The sequence below is a fragment of the Anarrhichthys ocellatus genome, unplaced genomic scaffold, assembly GCF_004355925.1.
Source record: "Anarrhichthys ocellatus isolate YVR2014 unplaced genomic scaffold, GSC_Weel_1.0 scaffold40, whole genome shotgun sequence".
Classification (NCBI taxonomy): domain Eukaryota; kingdom Metazoa; phylum Chordata; class Actinopteri; order Perciformes; family Anarhichadidae; genus Anarrhichthys; species Anarrhichthys ocellatus.
This window is the reverse complement of record NW_022280070.1, coordinates 1324361-1345557: the sequence shown is the minus strand read 5'-3', so window position 1 is coordinate 1345557 and position 21197 is coordinate 1324361. Positions and strand designations below refer to the sequence as shown.

Below are 21197 nucleotides of genomic sequence, written 5' to 3'. Positions count from 1 at the left end.
CGGGCTGCATCATCATATTAGCGATGTTATACGGAGCACGTGAAAGACACGCTTCTGTATATCCCTTCTTATATTCAGTTAGTATATCCAGATAGGCCTATCGATGGACGATCACTCAACTGATAAATCACAGCCAGTCAGACTATCATCCAGCTCTGGACACTGTCCTACTGGCTGCTTCTCAGTACTTTCATACTGCACATTCTTTCTGTGTTTCTGTGTGCCGCAGCATTTGATCAGTGCAGTGATTATACACTAGAGGGAGACATATGCCAGGAATATCGTTGCTATGTTCCACTGGTGTCAGTCTGACCCACATGAATGTGGAGAATTCCTATACTGAGGTTTCAGTGGTCAACAATTAACTTGTGTGTATATTAGTTTCAACCAGTCCTAACAGACAAACTGACAAACAGCAGTTCCTCACGTGTAATTTGTTAAACATTAAAATTTACATTTAAACTGGTAATTTTTACATTTGTGGATTGATTTTTGAGTTTGACCTCTTGTATATATCGGTTTTCACAAATACACAGGTTCCACGCCATTTTCTCATACTCCGGAAGTCTTCGTACAGAGCCTACAACTACTACGTATTCATAACTTTATATACTTAGCGTGGAGTAGAGATTTATTGATAAATACTTTGAAAGTGTGACTTCCAAAATGCATAGTGTTCATGGCAATGACTTCAATGTTTATCTTCAGTGAAAGGAAATTAGACTATTCTAAATTCTTCTGCACACATATCTAATTATTGCATTTTCATGCACTGCAAGAGCAACCCTAAAATTGTATTTGCTACATTTAAAACACTGGTTAGTTAGTTGTTGTGTTGAGTCAGGAGGTAGTCAACATCTGGACTGAGCTATTAGATTGACAAAGAACCCCGTACTGCAGCCAGACACGCTCATCATTTAGAAAAAATATGTACTGTAAAACAGTAGAGATGCTACATGCCAATGACCAAACAAGTTAGATTACAGTATGAACAGTAATCTACACATATGGTAATGTCCACAACAAAGTATACACGTTTAGAAAATACTAGTAAGTGCATATTTAGTGTACAGGTAACCAGCTAAGAGGGAACACATTCTATTGTTTTATTTGTAACTTAATTTCAGCTATAAGAGAAAATAATAGACAATTGTGATAAATGTACGCTTTTATTTCCAAGGGTAACTAAAGTACCAATGAACAGTGTAAAACATAACTGGATTCAGCACACATTGAGTGGACTCATCGGGCTGGTGTGAACAGGATAGGGTAACAAAGATATGTTGTGGGATGTGAGGGGAAGTGCAAAGTTTTATCAGCAGAGCAGGGCACAACAACAGACAAGGGAAATACCAATTTGACATCATTGGCAATGCAACAGGAAGTATTCTATGACTTGATACGGTTAAGTAGATAAGTTGTGACCGGATGTGGTCAAAGGAAATTTTCGCTTCTGCACACCGACACTAGTTTTAACATCATAGTAAAACTGTCTGAATTGAATGTAAATGCAAAATGTGCACATGTACACAGCACACGATTTAGCATTTGCATTAACCCATACTAGTATTTGGAAAAAGTGGGAAGGTACTATACAGCGCCCGCAGAGCATTTTGGGGGTCGAGTGCCTTGCTCAAGGGCAACTCGGTAATGCCCAGGAGGCAAACTGGCACCCTTGTTTGTGCCTGAGTGAAACTGGGAGGCAATTTTTCTATTTCTGAATTTTTAGACAACTTTTTGATCTGAAATATGAACTTCAAGTAACTTTTGTAATGTACATCTGATCCTAATAAAGGCTAAAAGTAGCTTTGACATTTGTTAAAGAAACCCAAATATCAAGCATCACACAAACATTGTCAAAGTCAAGTATAATTAATATTTATACATTTCCTCTGTGTAACAATCTGGAGTTAAACTCCACCCTGCATTTTAAAAAATGGTGGAAAAAAAAAAATACAGACATATGCAATGAGCTTACAGGCCATGTCCTAAGAGAGGATCAGAGCTGTACAACCAAAATACTCCTCTTTTCTCCCAAATGGAGGTTACAAAAGAGCAACAGTAAGTTTGTTTGTTACCAACAATTACAAAGCAGCATGGCAAATATCATTTGATGTGCAATAAAATCAGCTTATATACACAAATTAACTGCATAGCATTTCAGAGTAACACAGTGCTGATCACCATCGAATTTAACAAATAAAACAAACAACAAAAAAGCCCAACAAACGCAAAAACAGTTAATGGTGCAGGGATAAAAACAAAACACACATGTCAAAGCATTTATTAACTTACCATCACTGACATGCATTTAAAAAACAATATACACCACAAAGATCACCGTAAGCTAAGTCAGCCTCGAGGCTGTAGATAAGTGGATTTACTCCTTTTTACAGTTAACCGATACTCCGCAGTGCTGCATTGTTGTCAAAATGAATACTACAAGCTTTATTGTTTATTAGAAAAAAGGGAATTGGTCATATAGCCTACATGAAAACCCTAGAAGCTTGTTTTAATAATTTATCAAAATACTATAGTACATATTTTCTGTTTACTTATAAAATTTCCTGTGGTTCGTTTGGAACTGCCCTTTCCTTTTATACTTAAATATTTTATTACGGGGTTTGTTTTTTTTCAGCAAAGAAAAACAAATCCCAAACAAATAAAATGGAATTGCCCTTTTCAATTGAGAGAAAAGTGAACTTAAAAAAAGCTGCACTCTATTTTCTATACGGACTCATTACTATTAGGTCATGATGATTTCTATTTTAATGTGAGCCACACTACAAATGCTGTTTTTGTTAATGAACTCCTATCAGCATGTACAGTACCAAAACTGCATGACATAGTGTAAAAACAAAGTCTAATAGCAGGCAACTGCCTGAATTACATTAACAGTTTTAGTTATTTTTACTGTATGTGCAATCATTACACCATGTTGTTGACAGCATTAACTAGTTTTCAGCTACAGTGTAGGATCTTCTTCCCACCCATTGCTCTACTACATTCCATCTCTGTCGTTGACCCCTGAGTTGTTCCTCATTGCATTTAGTCGTTAGTTGCCTCGGTACGCGACATTGGTGAAGGTAGAGGTGGCTCCCTTGTATAAGGGATTGTTAGCCTGGGAAATGAAAACAGAGGTAATGCTGTTCAATTCAGTGCCACACCATACTTTTGTTACAGTAGCAGTACTCCATTGATCCCTGAATAAGAAGCAGTTAGCGTTTTAATTAGAAAAAAGGGTTCGAAGAACAAATAATTCTCACCGTATCCCATTTGGCTTTGGCTCTCTCCTCCTCAAACTTGGCGAAGTCTCTGCGGTCATGGATGCTGACTAGCAGCTTCCAGATGAGCAGTCCAATGAGGCCCAGTAGCAGAATGGCTCCGGTCACAGCCAAGAGCACCACCAAAATGTCTGGACCCTGAGGACACTCTGAGAGACGAGAGACAGGAAGGGAGAAAAAGAGCTAATTTCCTCCTGGTTTCCAGGACGTTTGTTAAGCAGGGGAGGTCACTCATGGAGTTTAGCAACAACTGCAGTCCAGTATCAAACACACTATAACACAATGATTTCGTCCATAATCACCATGAGTCTGGGTTTCTGTGGTGTGGCAGAGTGTAGCTGTGATTATATAGCTGATGATGTATTTTCCTTTAGAAAATTACTGATTTCTGCTGCACACACTGTTCCCCCTTTTTCTGTAGTCGGCCACACACAGGCTTAAATGGCATTCAAGAACACACTCTTCTGTCCTAATAGAAGACCTAAATTATAATGCTCAGTTCTCTTGATGGTTTATGTGTCTCATACATGAACACACACTCTTACAGTACCTGGCTCTTTGACCACATACAGAATGGATTTTCCATTTTCATCTTCGTAATACTGGAAGTGCTCAATGCAGTCATCCTCATCTTTGTATGAGCAATTCACCGCATTTTTATTTCTATCATTATCATGGAAACCTGCAGGAGAAAGATGATAAGAAGACACAGGGTGATACATTGTTTAACAAGGGATTAATTAGTCTGTTATATCTTTTGACTACCTTGCATGTTTGAAGCCTTCAAATACTTTCACTGGCATTTTGCTCGAGATTAGCAGCAGGAAAACAGCAGTACGCATTAGCACAACAGGTTAAGATCACAGTATGCAGTAAAGAGTTCTCACCTAGTTCATCCACTACTTCAATTTGATTTTTGCAGATTTTATTGCAGCTGTTGTCTTCGGTGTACTGTCCTCTCTCGAAGTGTTGACACTCAACACACTCCCTGCAAGTAGAGTCCCATTTGGTTACCTTTATAGAATGCACAGTGTGCATACTATTGATGCTCTTTAGTAGCAGTGCATGGTTCAATTTGATTTAAGGTTGATGGACAAACAACAAAGCATAAGAGCGTCTAAGAGTAAAGCTATATCAAGATAAATCTGGGAAGTGTTAACATCTGCCGACTGTCTGGCCGTGAGAGGAGTTTGACCTTTTTCTGCTGCTCACGAAGCCACACCTGAGTTTGTTAAAAATGTGTGTGGGAGAAGTTTGTTATCAGCCTGGAATGTGGGAATATCATGATGAAACGATGTTGCACTGCAGAGTGCAACCAGCCAACTTAGTTGGTTAGTTAGTCTCAAATTCTTTGCTGAAGATTTTCCCTTTGCTTGTGGCAAAGTAGTGGTAGTTTCAGTTATTTTCTATGAAATTTGGTACACATATTAATGGTCTAGAAGATGACTTCTAATATTTTTGGTGACCTCTTGACCTTTTTAGATCAAAATCTTTCCTTGACCAACATGTCAAGGTATGGTATTTTTTAAACCAGAATTTCCATAAATGTATATCTGTGGCTATTCATGGTTCCATGATAAATCCTATTGGTTTTGATGACCAGCTCTCTGGTTCTTTTAGTGCCACTACAAGGCCAAACATTTCACTTGTAAACCACAAAAAACAGGGAAATCTAGTGGAGTTACTATACATATTCTTGGTCCCCAGGGGATGAACCCTTTCCATTTTGGACACTCCATGATATTCTTCTTGAACCACCCTCAGGTCAAAATGTTTATGATATCTCATCTTCATGGTAGACTGCATGTCTGCTGAGCACATTCATGCTCCCAGGGAAATAAACCCCATAACCTTTCCTCTAGTGGCAACCAGAAATGGCAAAAAATGGCTTTAAAATGTTTGTGCTGTCTAATACATGAACGTTAAAACATCTAGGAGGTTCACTCTGTGTAATAAGAATGAGTTACTTCAAAAGTTACAGTCTGTTTTAATGTGTTTTTGTCCATTCCCTCATCTCTATCGTTTGTTAAAACATTAATAAATATGATTACTTTTTTATAGTGCAGGAATCAGGACAAGTGGGGCATTTGTCACAGGTATCTCCGTAGGCACCGGGCTGAGTGCATTGACAAACCCCACACTGGCAGTTACCCCGGCCGCTGCACAGCAGGCCAATGCTGGACATGCAGGTGTCTATGCGTGTGCTGCAGTTACAGTTTTCTCCTTTCCAGCCAGCGTCGCACTGACAGAGGCCACAGCTACACTTACCATGATCTGAAAGATACAAAAAAGACGAGGTTAATGCCATTATAGTCCTTTTAAAGTACTTTTCTTTCAATTCAAATCAAATTTTTATTCAATTCAAATATTACCTCTTATTGCATATTAATTCAAATATGTTTTTCAGTGACCGTAATCACATGGGTGTGGCAGGGCAAACAAAACTGCGAAATAAAAATGACGCAATTGCAAACTGATTCACTATATGTGTGTGTGTGTTTTATAGGTCTATTATGTCTGTGCATTTTCCTTTGTTGCCTATTAACCTGTGAGTTTTTAAAGCATGTTGCAAGCTTGGGCACGTGTACCTGTGGAGGTGTTTGTAGATTCTGCAACAACGTAATTACTATTGTAATGCGTTACTAATGTGTTATTTTTGTTACTTTCTAAAATAAGAATGTTGCTAATGGTTGTTTAAGTGGTTTATTTAAAAAAATACTTATTTTAAAACAATCAACAGCAGTAGCCAAAAAAAAAAATGTAATTTTAATTACGATAACAAGTAAGCTTTGTGTACAGCCCTGTTTGTCTTGCGTAATCTATATCTTCTCTTTAAAACAATGCTAAGCAACAAAATAACTTGGAAACGAATTGTTCGAAAATGTAATTTTACTCAGCAAGGGACATGACACATTTCTCTTAATCATCCCAATACTGACAAAGGCAGGTTATGTTCTCTTTTGATTGAACATACTAATAAATCCCCGTCTCCTTACAGGCAGGAACACACACACACTAGTGCTTCCTCTGACTCTACTGAAGTGAAGAATGGACAAAAGCCAAGTCATTAGGGGAACAGTGTTACAGTGATGCAACCATTTGCTGACAGAATCTGGAGATGAGCTTTTCTCCCTGGATTACAGAGAGATTAAGCAAAATTAGAAACAAAGGCAGAGCCCAGGAGACTATAGTGTTCTTTGCAGGAAAGCAAACAGGATTTGGCACTGAATGACTAAGAGCAAAGTGGGTGAGTCACAGCCCAGCTGGATCAGACTGGGGGAGTAACTGGTCTTGAAATATCACAAAGGGTCCAAGGGTCCCTAATTCCAGAGCTCAAAACAAATCATCCGCCGTTGAAAAACTCCAGACTACAATTCCCCAGTCTACGCCCTGCCAACTACGGCTCCTCTTTTAGATTGTGTTTGTAGCTGTGATGGGATCAGACGTGGTCACCGGTTAATGGTTAACAGTCTCACATTTAATGCTTAGCAAAGCAACCGTTGAGTAATCTCTCTTACTCTGTCAACACGATAACTGCACACAACTGTTGAATAACTGAACTAAATCTGATATTTGTTGTCAAAAACATTGCAAAACTACATTGCCATTGTAACTATGGATATCTTTTGAAGTGTAGAGCACTTCAACTTGACAAGAGTGCATAGCTGTGTTGTTCTCATTAGTTAAAGTTGATTCACACACACATAAAAGGGAGTTTTTAGGTTCACATCATCCTACTCTCTCCGTGAGACTGCACAGTAATCCTGCCCATTAATCACATGCCTGGGCTTTAGTGAAGGTTAACATGGGGGCCACGATGAAGGGACAAGAACAGGGATAAAGTAAAACTACACATTACACTGTTGGAAGAAGAGAGGGAACACAATCAAGTGCTGTGGAGATAGACATATACTGGAGAGAAAGAGGTTGGGCAAATTGCCAGCAGAGGAATGCAAACTCTCCTGTTCTCTCTTCCCTCAAATTTATGGGCCCTGGGGCTGTGCTTGCTGACTCCTGTGCCCAGGCCCTGCACCGGTCCCACAGCCCCTCAGCAGACGAAGAAATACTCACGCCACAGTGAATACCACAGAGATGGAGCTTTTCAGTGCCCCAGTTTTGATTAGCTCCAATTGAGCTGGGGCTGAGGGATGCTCGCTCTTTAAGGACAACAGCAGCATGACGCTACTGAGACAACAACTTTGCGGCCCCAAATTGAGCTCAGTGGACTGTCTTACACCAGCTTTGTGTGTGTAAGTCTGTGGGTGCGGGCAAGTTGGGTGACTGTCTGCGCCCAAGCCCTGTGTGTCATCATTGAATACCTTAATACCTGTTCCTCAGAAAAACAACCTACCTTGAGCAAGACTCCTCCTTGTTGATGTCAATATGTCATATTCCAGGAAATATTCCTTGCTTGCCAACACACATATGAGCTGGCATTTTCTCCTTAGGCCATGGTGCACACACAAGGGGCCCAGAGTATGTTTAGTTTAGGAGGTTGAAACTAAAACCTGATATACTATAAGGTCATGACGAGTATATATACATCATTTGAGATTTTAATGTTTTTTTTCTGTTTTATTTATGGATGGACAGATGGACAGATAACCTGAAAACACAATGCCTCCAAGCCACGGCTGTCGCCGGCTTCGCAAGTCTGCACTGTCGCTGTGCAGACTTGTAATAGGGAGTGATAGCACAGCATGAGGCACTGCTGTGAGTGGTGAGTAGGAGGATTAGACATTTGTAAGCATTACTGTTTATGCTTGGCAGCTAAATTATGCAATTATTTACATGTCCTTTACAAGCAAACAAAGACTGTAATAATAATTGCACATGAGTTTGGAAAAAGGCTGTGGATTTCTGATTTGTGAAGCTAAGTATCAGAAAACTATGTAAACTGACCAAGGTGTGTTTACAGACTGAGATTGACTGAAAACAGTGTGTTCCAGTAAGGTCACACTGGGCCTCAGAGCAGGAAAAGGAAGGGAAGGGCAATACGTTTGTTTCAAGAAGTAAGAGAACATTTTTATGTTTTCCAGATAATTTACTTGCATGTATGTTTTCTGTCTGTGTGTTTATACAGTGAGTAGGCCTACTGAGTACAGGTGTAGTGAGGGAGAGTGAGATTGTCTGACCCTAGGGAGGATTGGTGTGCTGTAGACACAAGTTGGTCTTGTTTTTAATCATGTGTTTTGTGTCACATCACTTTCAGATCCAGTAAGTGCTTCCTCTGTTTTTGTTTAAAGCAAAATGCCATATTGGTGTTGGCAAAACTGCAAAGAGTACTAACACTGATTAAAAAAAAAGTAAAAAGAAAAGGATATCTACTCACCAGAGCACAGTGCCCCTTTGAAGTGCAAGCAGTTGAAGTTGTCACATTCGCAGAACCTGCCCCAAACCTGACCGAACTCATTTGCATGGCAGGAGCACTGTCCGCACAAACAGTCCCCTCTCCCGCTGCAGATTGGGTTCCCTGGCTTCGGGATGCAGTTGACATCATCAGATGGACTGTAGTCCTCCACCGAGCACTCGCATCTTGGGCCCAGACGACCTTGGTGACACTGACACACACCACACTCGTAGGTCCCGTTGCCATTGCTACAGACGGGGCTGTCGGCTATGGCGTTCGCCTCACAGTCGCAGCCGCAGGCAAAGTCCACAGTGACCTCCAAGGAATCCTTGAAGCCTCGCGGTTTGATGGTAAAAGCCTGGCTCTTCTCTTTGGGGCAGCTACGCAACTGAACCTCCACAGTGAATGACACCTAAAGAGGAGGAAAGGTCTCTGTGAGAATTTTTACATGTAGATACAAGATGTGCATGTCAGCATCTCAACAGATACGTACTGTGTCTCCACTCTTGAGGCCAGTGCACGACTTGAGTCCAGGGATGACCTCTCCATTCAGGCAAGTGGCATTGAAGGAGAGATTCAACTCTTCTGGGACTCCCAGTAGCTCCAACTCCACTTTAGAGCGGATTTTCTGATCAACACAAAGTTATGGAGTTAAACAGTTACATTTATAGTAGTATCATATTTGTCATTAAATAGATTACATGACTTTTTGATTTTTCCCTTATTGTCATAATTTTTGGAAGTCCTTACAGCATAAGCATCCACAATGAGGTTAACAACATTCCCAGAATCATCGGTCAGTTCTCCCACAGTTGTTCCTGCAATGAGCTGACTGTAATCCTGGGGAAGACAGGCATAACAGCAAGGTGATGACCCAGTTTTTGTGTTTTTAATACCAATAACATAAAACAAATTCATGCTGTGTGACACAAGCAGTGCAGTTTGTTTACCTTGTAAAGTGGCACCACATGCTTGGTCACGGCAAAAATTAAATTGATGTTGTTTTCAGACATTTTCTCTGCCATGAGTGCCAGGGAGGGATAATCCTGGAAGACACAGGGAACAAATAGTCTTCAATGGAGGCAGGTTCTGTCCAACAACTCCACAAACTATTAAAAACCAAAGTGAATTACTGATGTACTTAAAATTCCTGCCTTTACCAGCACAGTGGATTTGTTGTAAACGTTCTCATTATCAAGGTGACACTCTCCATCATTGGGCTGGACAATTCCAGCTATACGTCCATCCAGAGCGATGTGAGTTATGGCATCAGTGGTGAATACCAAAAGGTGTGAGGCATCTGGACGCCAGCCAATCCTGTCCTAATGAGGATGAACACAGAAATAAATATAACAAGTGTAAGAAAGACTGACAGTTTTGCACATCAGCGAGCGAGTGTATGCGATTACATTTTCATACCTTGCACACCACAGCCTGCATGACAGCATCAAAACCACCCTCTGGAGCATCTCTATTTCTAGACACCTCCTGTTTCACCACTTCCTCAGTGAAGCGAGCCACCTTCTCCGTCAGTGACAGCACATGCTTGAACCCGAATTGAGCCTGGCATGTATCATGAATTCTGTATGCATTGAATAGGTGAATGGGGGATAGAAAATCAGTGGAGGAGAACTGGACAGACTTTCTCAGAATATTAGAAAATCTCCCCCTTCAGCTCCTTTTCCTCCTTAAACGTAACACCAACAATAACCTCCACACCTACCCATTGCAAGGGTTTTCCACTGCCTCTGGAGGATAGGTGTACATGTAAGGGGAGGCGGTTTTGTCCACAAAGGCTCCAAACCCCATGCGTAGGTTGCTTGTGGTGCGGCCCATGGTCATGGCAAGCTCATTGCCCAAGGTGCGAAGGCTAGCCAAGTCATCCTTCATTGAAAATGAAAGATCCATCAGATAGTAGAGGTCCACTGGGTAATCCTCCACCTGTTTCACTGACACGGTGAAACGCTTGGAATCTCCTGAGAGGGAAAGAGCGGAGGGCCGCAGAGATTGAGCAGTGAATGGTAGATTTAATGAGATCAATTGTGTGTCCAAATCTTTTTTTGACTTTCAAGTGAAACAGATTCAATATTAGATAATAATAACATATAGTGACGTTGAAGACGTACAACCAACTTTGGTGTATCAGGCTGCTAGTGCATGCACAACAATAATAATGGTCCTTGGTGTCTGGTCTCCAATAAGTATATCTGGTCTTGTAGATTTGTTAGCATCTGGTCTTATAGGTGATGTCTGGTTGGATGTTTAAGTACCTGGTCTTAGTGCAATACGGATTTTCTGAGGCCTTATCTGAGTGATATCATCAGCTGTGCCCGAGGCCTTGCTGCTGAGCGGTGCATCCTTGTCTATATCCAGAATGCTGGATGGAAACTCCACAGCTGCCGGATCGCACCCTCCAACCAGTAGATTCTCCTTCAGGTCACAGCGGGATACACCTGATCCCCCGTTCCCATACTCCTGAATAAAGAACCATTGCATTACAACACCAGCCGATGACAACAAGAGGTATGCTGTTGGGAAATTAGGTTTCTGTTCCAACTTGCTGCACTGAGCAATGAACGGGAGAAGCAATTAGACACTGTGGTGTATGTGCATATGAACCAGGTGTTTTTACCTCCTGATAGCACCACGCACATCCAGGGTCTACAGCCAAGCACTGTCGACAAGTGGTGACCCCTTGTGACGTGCAGATGTTGGAACCTTTGATAATCACACCAACAGAAATGCAACACAAAATCAGTGGTGGAAGAAGTACTCAGATCTTTTACTAAAGTAAAAGTAGCAATACACACTCTGAGCCTAACATAAATACATAGATACATAAATATATATTATACACCCAAACATGACTAAATGAAAGACATCAGATAGCCTGATGTGTATATTGTTGCAGCTGGTAAAGGTCGGGCTTTTTTATTAAATCGGCTATACTGTCGGGTAACTTGTGAATTCGACCAAGTTACCTCAATCCATAATAATAAATCATAATTTATTTTTTTTCAATTGTTGAACTGAATCTGCTAATCTTATCTACTTGTAAATAAATGTATGAAGTGAATGTAGTGGAGTAAAAAGTACAATAATTCCCTCTGAAATGTAGTTGAGTTAAGCAGAAAATAGCAGAAAAGTAAAAAAAACTTGCTCATAACTTAAATATATCCCATCATTGAGAAAAAAACCCATTTCATTTCAACTTGTTGTTGAAGCAAAGTGACATATCTAGATAGCACTGTTGACCACTTTTTTTTTTTTTTTTTTTTTTTTTTTTTAAATAAACGGAAATACCATGCAGCTCTGTTCAACCACAAACTTCAGATACCACAACTATCACATGCAGTCTCAAGAGTAGCCTACTGTGCAAAACATGTGTGCAGTTTACCCATAACATTAATGATGCTCATTATGTTTTCTGAGAGTCATTTGAACGTGCTAGCAAATTGCACCAAATGTTTTATTCTAAGAAAGTAAACAGATAATTCCAAATGCTTTACTATTTGTTATCTAGATTGGCCTATGGGTGTGGCCCACTGGAGTTAAACAGAGTCAGTCAGTCACCAATATGTATCTCCCTGTGTGTAGTGTTAAATTTGAGATCTGACAGAATATAGGCTATAAGAAGAAAAAAAACAACTTAATTTGGCTTTTGAATAACTGAATTTATATTAACTCCGAAATGAACTGGCATAGTCAAGGGCCCCTGAAGTAGCCTAAATACCCACTGAATAAGCACCACACAGTATGGTTTTTCAGCTACAGTATTTGAGCTATTCAAAATAATTATGATGATGTAGACTTTATAGAAAGGTCTCTCATAGTGTTTTATTCTAGTTAGTTAGTTTTTGAGTTAATTGAGGGAAAATAAAAACAAAAAGCACCCACGCACATATATATATATATAATGCACATATTCCCTATTCTATTCTGAATGAAATCATGACATTTTAGACTTGATCTTTGCTGAGGAGACCCGGTGAGCCTGGTCGCTTTGGGAAACCCATCCCGACTATTTTCACTCCCTTATAAGGAAAGGTGGCGAAAGCTCCAACGGAGGAGCGCAATTACAACCAACGTGGGGCTAACGCTGAATTATTCTGTGTTCCGTTTAAGAGCATTCCGCTGTATTGAATGGCCTAATCATCAGAAAATATAGCCTACTGTAAATATGAACAGTAGGTGGTACCTTCAACGATGCCCCACGAGCCGGGCGGAAACAGCAACAGTTCGCGTAAGCAGGCGAAAGTAAAAAAAAGAAAAAAGAATAGTTTAAGTGATAAAAACTTACCGAAAACGTTTGATGGCGATATCAGAAAAAGAAACAGTATCACTGGACGGTCTAAAAACGTTCCCATGGCTGGAGAGTAACGGGGCTGACTTGACGTGCGTCGTCTGTGTTCCCTGTGTGCTTGTTCACTTCGCAACTTGAACGCCTTTCCTCATTCTTGACTTTAAAAGCATGTTGGGTCATACAGCGTCGCCTCATTCACCAAAACTCTCCATCCAGTAAATATATCGGGGAACTGCGGAGATTACGACATGTTGACACTCGTTTCTTAATTGTTTTTTTAATAACCAAAAGACTACTTGACTTTTCCCACAAGTGGAGTAAAGTGACAGTATCTTCACGTTACAGACTAGTTTAACATAAACATATGATTTGTTTTCAAGGATCACCTGGACAGATTTCCCTGCTGCTCCTGAAAGCTACATATTATATGGGGGAATGGGCGGGGCGAAATAAACTTTTTTATATTGAACAAAATCACTGAATCTTAAAACATGCAGCCCAGATGTGTGTGGCAGTCCTCTATTTTGGCACTAGTTTGAAAACATTTATGTATTTAAATTATGAACAGTTTTTTTTAAATTAAATGACATCAGGGAAGTTAATCAAATTGATACTGTTGAGCACAATTACAATAAAATGATGCACATTAATTCATCAATTCATTTTATTTTTATTTATCTTTTCAAAAATGTTCACTCTTCTGTTAACAACTCCTTCCTTTTCATTATAAGATGCATTTTGGACAGAAATCACCATCAACACTAATACGCATTCATGTGTATTAATTTAGGTGTGAACCTACTCACAACCCAAATGATATTAATCCTCATTGTATTTTCTGGATAGTACTTTGACCATGTTAGCAAACTGCAGCAAATGTTCAAATAAAAATAATTCCAAACCCTTTTCTATTTGTCATCTAGCATAGGCTAAGGGTGTAGCTCACTATAACACACTTTCAGTGTGTAGTATGGAACTGGACGTGTAGAAGTAGACTGAATATTAAACTTGATTTGATTTGGCAGTGGTATAAATACTGAAGACAAGCAGCATTTTGGACACTTGTATAAAATGTACATGATGTGTTTGTCAAGACACGGTGATTTGTTGCTTTGTATGTTATAACATCAATATGAAGTATGAAAGTGCTCCTCTCCCAATATTAAAACACTATTTCACAATGAAGATATATAGTTATATACATCCTTTTTAAATATAAAATGCTTCGCAAATTGCTCTGCCCTCTACTGGATTGAAAAGCATACATCAGTAGACCTGTAAACTGCACAACATGTGTGTAATGCTGGCCTAAGGGCAAACTAGAAACCTGCCATGAAACCCTGCATTTACAGCTCAAAATGAATGAATCACCACAAGTTGAAGCAACACTTAGTTGTGTAGTTGTGGTAGATGGACCCCTGGTGGTAAAAATAATGTATGACAAGGTTATATATAGTACTAGAGTTCATAAAGGATTGTGATCAGCAGTGCTTTCTTAATTAATTTAGGGTCCAAAAGGAACTGACTTAGCCCCAAGCTATAGGCATTCCCTAGAACCAGTCTAGCCAAGCTCACTGTCCTCACCAAATTAATGAATCTGATAAGAGCCCGCCACAAATACCATCTCCCCATTCCACTGAATGATGGAGCATGACGAAATTTGCTAGCTTCTAAAACAAGAAAGAAATGGCAGTAGAAAATGGGATCAAAGCTATGATTACTCTACAGAAATTAACTTTGGGAAGTGTGTGGTGGGGGCTTGCAGAAGCAGACAATGCTTCTTATCTCTGCTCTTGTCCATTTATTGAATCTTTATCTCTGTGCCCTGCTCTTATTCTCCAGCTTGTTGCTAAGTTACTGCCACCCGTATCCAAGAATTGCCGTGAGAAGAAATGACAAAAATAGAGAAATAAGTAGAAAAGCTATAATAGTCATCTTTTCTGCTGGCATTCTGTTCTCCGTGTGGGTGGATGGTGCAGGTAATACACAGGAGGCAATCAAACCCCCTTCTCCAGTATTGACTGATTTGGATCTATTGGCTCCAGGGCCTTCTGTGGCGATCACCCCCACAGATGAATGGCATTTTGGGAAGAGCATAGCGCCAGTCGTCCTGAGTAAAAAGCCAGACTGGGTCAGACGGCAGTCAATTAAGGCTGAACAAGAAGCGAGGATGGGGGCTGGAGGAGGAAAGGGGGATGGAAGGGTCCTGACCTGTGTTACAGATCTATCTGGAGCCCTTTAAGCTTTTCACTGAGTCTGAGAACGCCGTCACAGAGAGCCAATATCAAAGCACAATTGCTCTCAGACAAAATCAGTGTTTGGATATCACAACAGGCAAACTCTTTCCTGCTACGATGGGTTTAACTGGCGGGTGGGAGGGTCAAGTGGGGGAATGTGAGTTTTTCTCAGGTGAAGGGTTGGCAGGCTTATGAAATGTGCCCCTGAGTCGCTGACGTGGGACAATATGTATTTGTGTGGTGATACTTATCTGATCTGCCATCCCCTCCTCCAGCTCCACTAGGATTTGCAGCTTACATTTCTCTCTCAGGGGATGGCAGCATATATATGTGGAGAAAGAAGGAATAAACAAAATAATACAAATAAATAGCTGGGGATACACGAGGGATGGAGGAAAGGAAAGAGCCCACATTCCCACATTCTCCAGATGAATTTGGTTTCTTCTGTGCTTGTGACTGGTGGAGAAAAAAAGAAAAGAAAGGAAAGAGTGCATTTCTGTTGTGTGTTTTAAGTGCATCCAGACTTCAGAACTGTGGGAAGTCTAATGTAACCTACTGCTGGATGTAAGTGAGGCAGCTGGACAGAAACAAGTTGAAGGAGCAAAGACGACAGAATGAAAGGACAGAAAAGAAAAGGCAGATCATGGTAGCCTGCATTACTGAGATGTGTCTAAATGGAAATGAGGTTAATGGGTAGCGGCTGGTGGAGTGCATGAGATGTCTCCACTGGAGATGAAGAGAGGGAATTTCTTCAATTAGATTCATGAAATCTGTAATCTGTTTCTCAAAGAAACAGATTTTCACCAGCCATTCAAATAGACAGGCTGCAATATGTGCACAAGGAACGCGCGCGCACGCACGCACGCACACAGTAATAGCCCCCCTGCATCATATCAAAGCAATGAAGTCATTATCTCCTGAAAATACCTTTAATGACCGATGGTTGCTTCGTGTGGGGTTGTTGTGGGGCACCACTCTGCTGCACTGCATCAGCATGTAAACAATGACTGCATTTACTTCTGCGTGATTAAGAGTCCCAAAGGTGACAAGCCGCTCAAGATCAAAACACAGCCTCTCGCACTTTCCCTGCATCTTGTGATACTTGGTCTATCCATATTTAATGTCCAACACACTTTGTTAATATACCTTTGACCTTTGTGTTTCCTGGCATATACTTAAGCACACCCTCCCTCTCCAGCACACACGGGGACAAGGCGGCTTCCTCGCAGTCCTGTGGGCTTTGATCAGCTAATAAGGGGCATCTCGGGGAATCTGTAAATTGAACAGAGGGAAGTTGTGAGGAAAGTCTGCTCCCTTCGCGATGGAGGGGCTTGACCATTTTGAGTCCTGAGTCCTATCAACCTTGTGGCAGCCTCACAAACATAAGGAATGTAGGTATAAAGACCAGAGGGGAGGTGGGTGTGGTCAAACACCACCTCCTTGTTGCTAGGGATGTCTTCACTTAGTTTGTGTTGCTAGGCTGCCAATTCCCTCATGTTAAGTGGAAATGTCTCCCCCCACATCTCCTCCGTCCAGGCACCTCATCGCTCCCTCCCTCTCTTTCTCCTCTAAACCAAAATAACTTCACCAACCATCTGTCACTGGGCTCACAGGTCTACTGTTGCTTAGGAACAAGTCAGACACTCTCATTAAAGACTATGTGCATCCTCATATAAATATACAGTATCGTCATATACAGTTATACCAACAACAAATCTCTGCCTGTGACCGGTATATCAATGAAATGAGTCGCGTTCACAGCAAATCTCATGTGAAGTTATCCATCACCCACAGGGTCTTCAGTATATGAAGCTTTTACAGGGCAAAACTAAGACATTCAAGAAAGACATCAACATTTTTCAAATGATTTTAGTAATTAGTTCAAAGGAGCAGCATGTTCATAGAAGTGTCCTCCTCCTTGACTTTGCAGCCACTTTCTCCCCATTTGTATAATTCTTTGAAGTTTTTTAGTTTAAAGCCTCAAAGAGGCATTGTTGGGTTTTAACTGCAGCAGAGGTTTTACATATTGACAGAGAGATGAAGTGTAAGTACAAGCTACTTACCATAATCACACTGCAATTAATAATAGAACAGAATCAAATTGTGCAGCATTGATTTACATGCTGCCAATTAATTTGCAGCAACCAAATCCTAAGGCTAATGAGATTATTTGATCTTATTGTACTCAAAAAATACTCGCTGTTCTTCTGTTTTCAGCCTTTAATAAATGATCTGAAAGTAAACCACCTCGAGGCTTATGAAAGGTATTTGTGTAAGGAGATAATCATTGTTTGTACACAAGCTTTTCAGTTGGTGGCTAAAAACTGCTTACCCAGACATCAGGAGGATTTAGACAAACAGCAGATTAATTTGACAGGCTCTGTGGACAAGTTTAAAATGTTTGAGGCAATTGTTTTTGTTAACCTGTTGAAGTTCATCAGTGCAGGTGTTCAATCTCACATCACAAGGGAGGTATTATGGTAGAATAGGAAAATACACTTTCTCTTCGGTATCCAGTTTAGGGGAGTTAGCCATAATCCTTTGCCAATGTAATTAGATAATGAATATTAAATTGGGGCCAACAGTTTCTAACTTGGTTAAATTCACACATTTCATTGATTTGAGGGCCCTTTCCTCCTTAAAGTAGTAACATGTCCATACAAATCTTTGAAATTTATGAATTTATGAAATGGCCTCTTCAGGTAACTTAGTGGGCAAGTATCCATCCATCCAGTAACAATCTGTGTTGACATCTAGATATCTTACAGTCATCAGAAAAAAGGGAGAATCTTGCAAACATGTCAGAACTTTCAAACGATTTTCATGTGATGGATGAAAATCGATTAAATATTTATAAGTAATCTAATAATAAAATCACTGGAGTTATTTTAAATTACAGGTACGACTTTGTGACTAATTTAGCGCTGATCTAAATAGAGAGAACTATTTATTGTTTTATATATATATACTATACTCATTACCAATATCAAAAGGTAATTCAAAGGTAAATACCACAATACGGCATGCTAAGTATTAACACATTTTTTTCCACAAATGAAGTCTGTCAATACAGTACAGATCTCATAAAATTAAAACATACATTTTGCATGTAGAAGGTCAGCAATGAGGGAGAATATTATTATTATTGTAATAAGAATCAATAAAGATTTTTCACTTATTTCCTCATATGGTTTATATGAAGAGAAACATGCTTGCCAAAGGTTCATAGGGGTTTCACTGCCACCTTAGTAAGCTGATGTCCCAGAGAGCTGCAATAGTTACACACAACAAAAGGCAAAGTTATATTTGAATAATACATCCAATAAAGGCTGTCTGTTGTTCAGGGGTTTCATTACAGCTGCTGCCTTAAAGGAAATAGCAAGAGCAGTGAAAGCAGGGGAGCCAATATTTCAGATAAATATTTGCCATGGTTCAATTATTAATTCATGTCTTCATTTCGAAGTTATAGCTCGCTGTTCCTATATTGGTCTCTGTCTGGGCAGTTCCCTCATCAGAAAGCATTACACTCTATAAATACCTCTCAACATATCTGCAATAGCAGGATTGTCAATCTGCAACTCATTATGATTCTAATTGAACTGAATGCTTTCAGGTTTTAAATGACATTCCAACACTTTCATGAGAAGCCTTCAAAGTGAATGCATGACTGAATCAATATGGGTGAGGCTTTCAGGCGTTATTGATGTGCATAAATGAGTGCTGCGTTGTGTTTCAGAAAGGACCTGTACAAATATCCAGGTTCAAAAGTCATTTAGCGAAACTCATTCTTTAAAAACGTTTTTTTTCTTGAATTAAGAGACCAACAGGAAGTGCCACTTGTTCGAAATACCTTCAGTTAGATGATCTTTTTTTAATGGGTAAAATGTGCATTATTTTGATTCCAGTAGCAGTTTCACAATGAAATAAGAGAGAAGTGTCAGATTAAGATTTGTTCAAATTATGTTTCTTTACTTAACTTTCTTCAACAGAGGAGTCATAATCTGATACGTTGTGACTACCTCCCCTGGTGAGGAGTGGTGGTGTGGTCCACGGGGATCTCATCATCACTTTAAAACGCACCAGAGACTTGGCACAAAAGAAGCTCTCGCAGGCGAACACAGACGCAAAGGGACCGTCTCTTATTTCAACGGAGGAAACACGTTTTGCACCTTGCGCGCTGTCTAAGAAGACTCACTTAAAGTCAGAAAAACGTAGACTTTAAGTTGAAGAAACTTACTTTATGCTGCACCTGATGCGACGCTGTTTGTTTACAGCAATAGTACGGTGATGTGGATGTTGTCATTACGCACCAAGGCTGTGGCAAAACGCGATGTTTGCCTGTAGAGCTGGACTAAGGCGTATTTTTTTTGGGGGGGGTTCTTACTCATATTTTTTACATAACGCAAAGTTTTACTTGGAGTCCAGGTTTTAATGTGAGACTGTGTGCCAGAGGAATCGCGTGTATATTTGCTGATAACCCTCAAGGAAACATGAACGTGTCCTTCTTCAATGTGACCCAGGGCGCGCTGTTTAACGGGAGTCAGACTCTCGTTGGGACTCTGGCGACATACTCCAGCAATGGCACCGACAACGTGGTGACCGGTGACGGTGGAGGATCTCTGGTGCTGGTGCAAGACGAGCGCAAACTCTTTGTCATGCGTGTGGTTCAAATTGCGGTGCTGTGCGTGTTGTCGCTCACCGTGGTGTTCGGTATTTTTTTCCTAGGATGCAACCTGATGATCAAATCGGAGAGCATGATTAACTTCCTGGTGAAGGACCGGAGACCCTCCAAAGACGTGGAGACGGTCATGATCGGGCTCAGCTAGACCATGGAGAGTTGGTACTGTGGACAACTGGAGCGGAGATCCGGTATCTGGTGCAAGATCTGCATGTACTGCTCAAAGACGCTCTGTCTGTGTCCTAGGAAGGAAAGATATGCAAAGATGTCTCACGTCCTTCTGATAAAACGACTACAGGAGCCAGCGACCAATGTATGCGTAAAGTTTGTGCGTAAAACACGGGGAATTGTTTACATGTGGGCCTGTTGAATCTTTTGAGTGAATATAATTTTACCAACTTGAACAAAGTGACGAAAATGTTTACAAGTTACCTCATTTTTTTTTTAAGTTTGTTTTTCTTTTCTCCTTTTTTGTAAATTTGAAATGATTGTAACTGAATGTTTTTAAAAACTGTTCAACCGCATGATTGTGAATTCTTATAATTCCACGTCTGCCAGTGTAATATGTGGACGTGATGAACATATAAGTATTCTTTATACAAATATTTTTCTTGGTCTCGTTTGGTAAATACACTCTGAATATTGAAATCTTGCACGTTCAACGAACTCGGTCTCCGTTTATGTGAGAGGTTCTGGTCCTGTTTGGCATGCTCGCTAATTGATCTGTAAAGTGATTTCTGGACCCGTTTTGCACTTTTGAAATCACTGATGCTGCATGAATTATTTTGTACCCAAAAAAAGAAATATAAACTTGAAATTGCAGCATGCAATTAAAATACTGAAATGACCATGAAGTGTTGTCATCTGTTGATTAACATGATACAGAACATGCTAACACTGAAATAATATTTGTGTTTTTCTTCCAATACTGTGTCTCCTCTCTCAACTTAGAACTGAATTTGTACTATACCAATCTCTAGAGAAACATTAATTACTGTTTGATTTTAAACTCAAATCAAATCCGACTTGTGAAATCGTGTGATCTTTAATTACACGATGAAAGCATTAAGTCAACACACGATGCATGCACTTTTAAATTCAAAAGTTACACAGAAAAGGATATTTTACATAGTTCTCATTTAAAATGAAGACAAACTATCTGATGGAACAATCACACTTAACACTTAGGCACTCAGTAAAAGCGTGGCATTTATTGCAGCTTTATATATAGGTGATGAGAGGCCAGGCTGAGTTATCCATCTTGTAGACAACAAGCCGAGCTTATATTGGCTTCACAGCATTTAATCTGATCTCTCTGATGAGTGACTATAACTGCAATCAAGGA

General features: G+C 40.1%; 2 protein-coding genes across 2 annotated transcripts; one reads left to right on the top strand and one right to left on the bottom strand.

Moving 5' to 3' along the window:
- Positions 1 to 897: 897 nt before the first annotated feature.
- On the bottom strand, positions 898 to 13321 carry itgb3a (integrin beta 3a). Its single transcript, XM_031867791.1, has 15 exons — positions 12935 to 13321; positions 11267 to 11352; positions 10905 to 11109; positions 10358 to 10610; positions 10054 to 10216; positions 9795 to 9956; positions 9585 to 9680; positions 9385 to 9474; positions 9128 to 9262; positions 8617 to 9046; positions 5336 to 5558; positions 4172 to 4272; positions 3835 to 3966; positions 3267 to 3433; positions 898 to 3121 (listed from the first exon to the last, which is right to left on the bottom strand). The coding sequence occupies exons 1-15, from the start codon at positions 12999 to 13001 to the stop codon at positions 3056 to 3058; spliced, it is 2376 nt and encodes a 791-aa protein (XP_031723651.1). The 5' UTR covers positions 13002 to 13321; the 3' UTR covers positions 898 to 3055.
- Positions 13322 to 19296: 5975 nt separating this feature from the next.
- rprml (reprimo-like) lies at positions 19297 to 20690 on the top strand. The gene has a single exon (XM_031867820.1). The coding sequence runs from the start codon at positions 19665 to 19667 to the stop codon at positions 19998 to 20000; it is 336 nt and encodes a 111-aa protein (XP_031723680.1). The 5' UTR covers positions 19297 to 19664; the 3' UTR covers positions 20001 to 20690.
- The last annotated feature ends 507 nt before the right edge of the window (positions 20691 to 21197 follow it).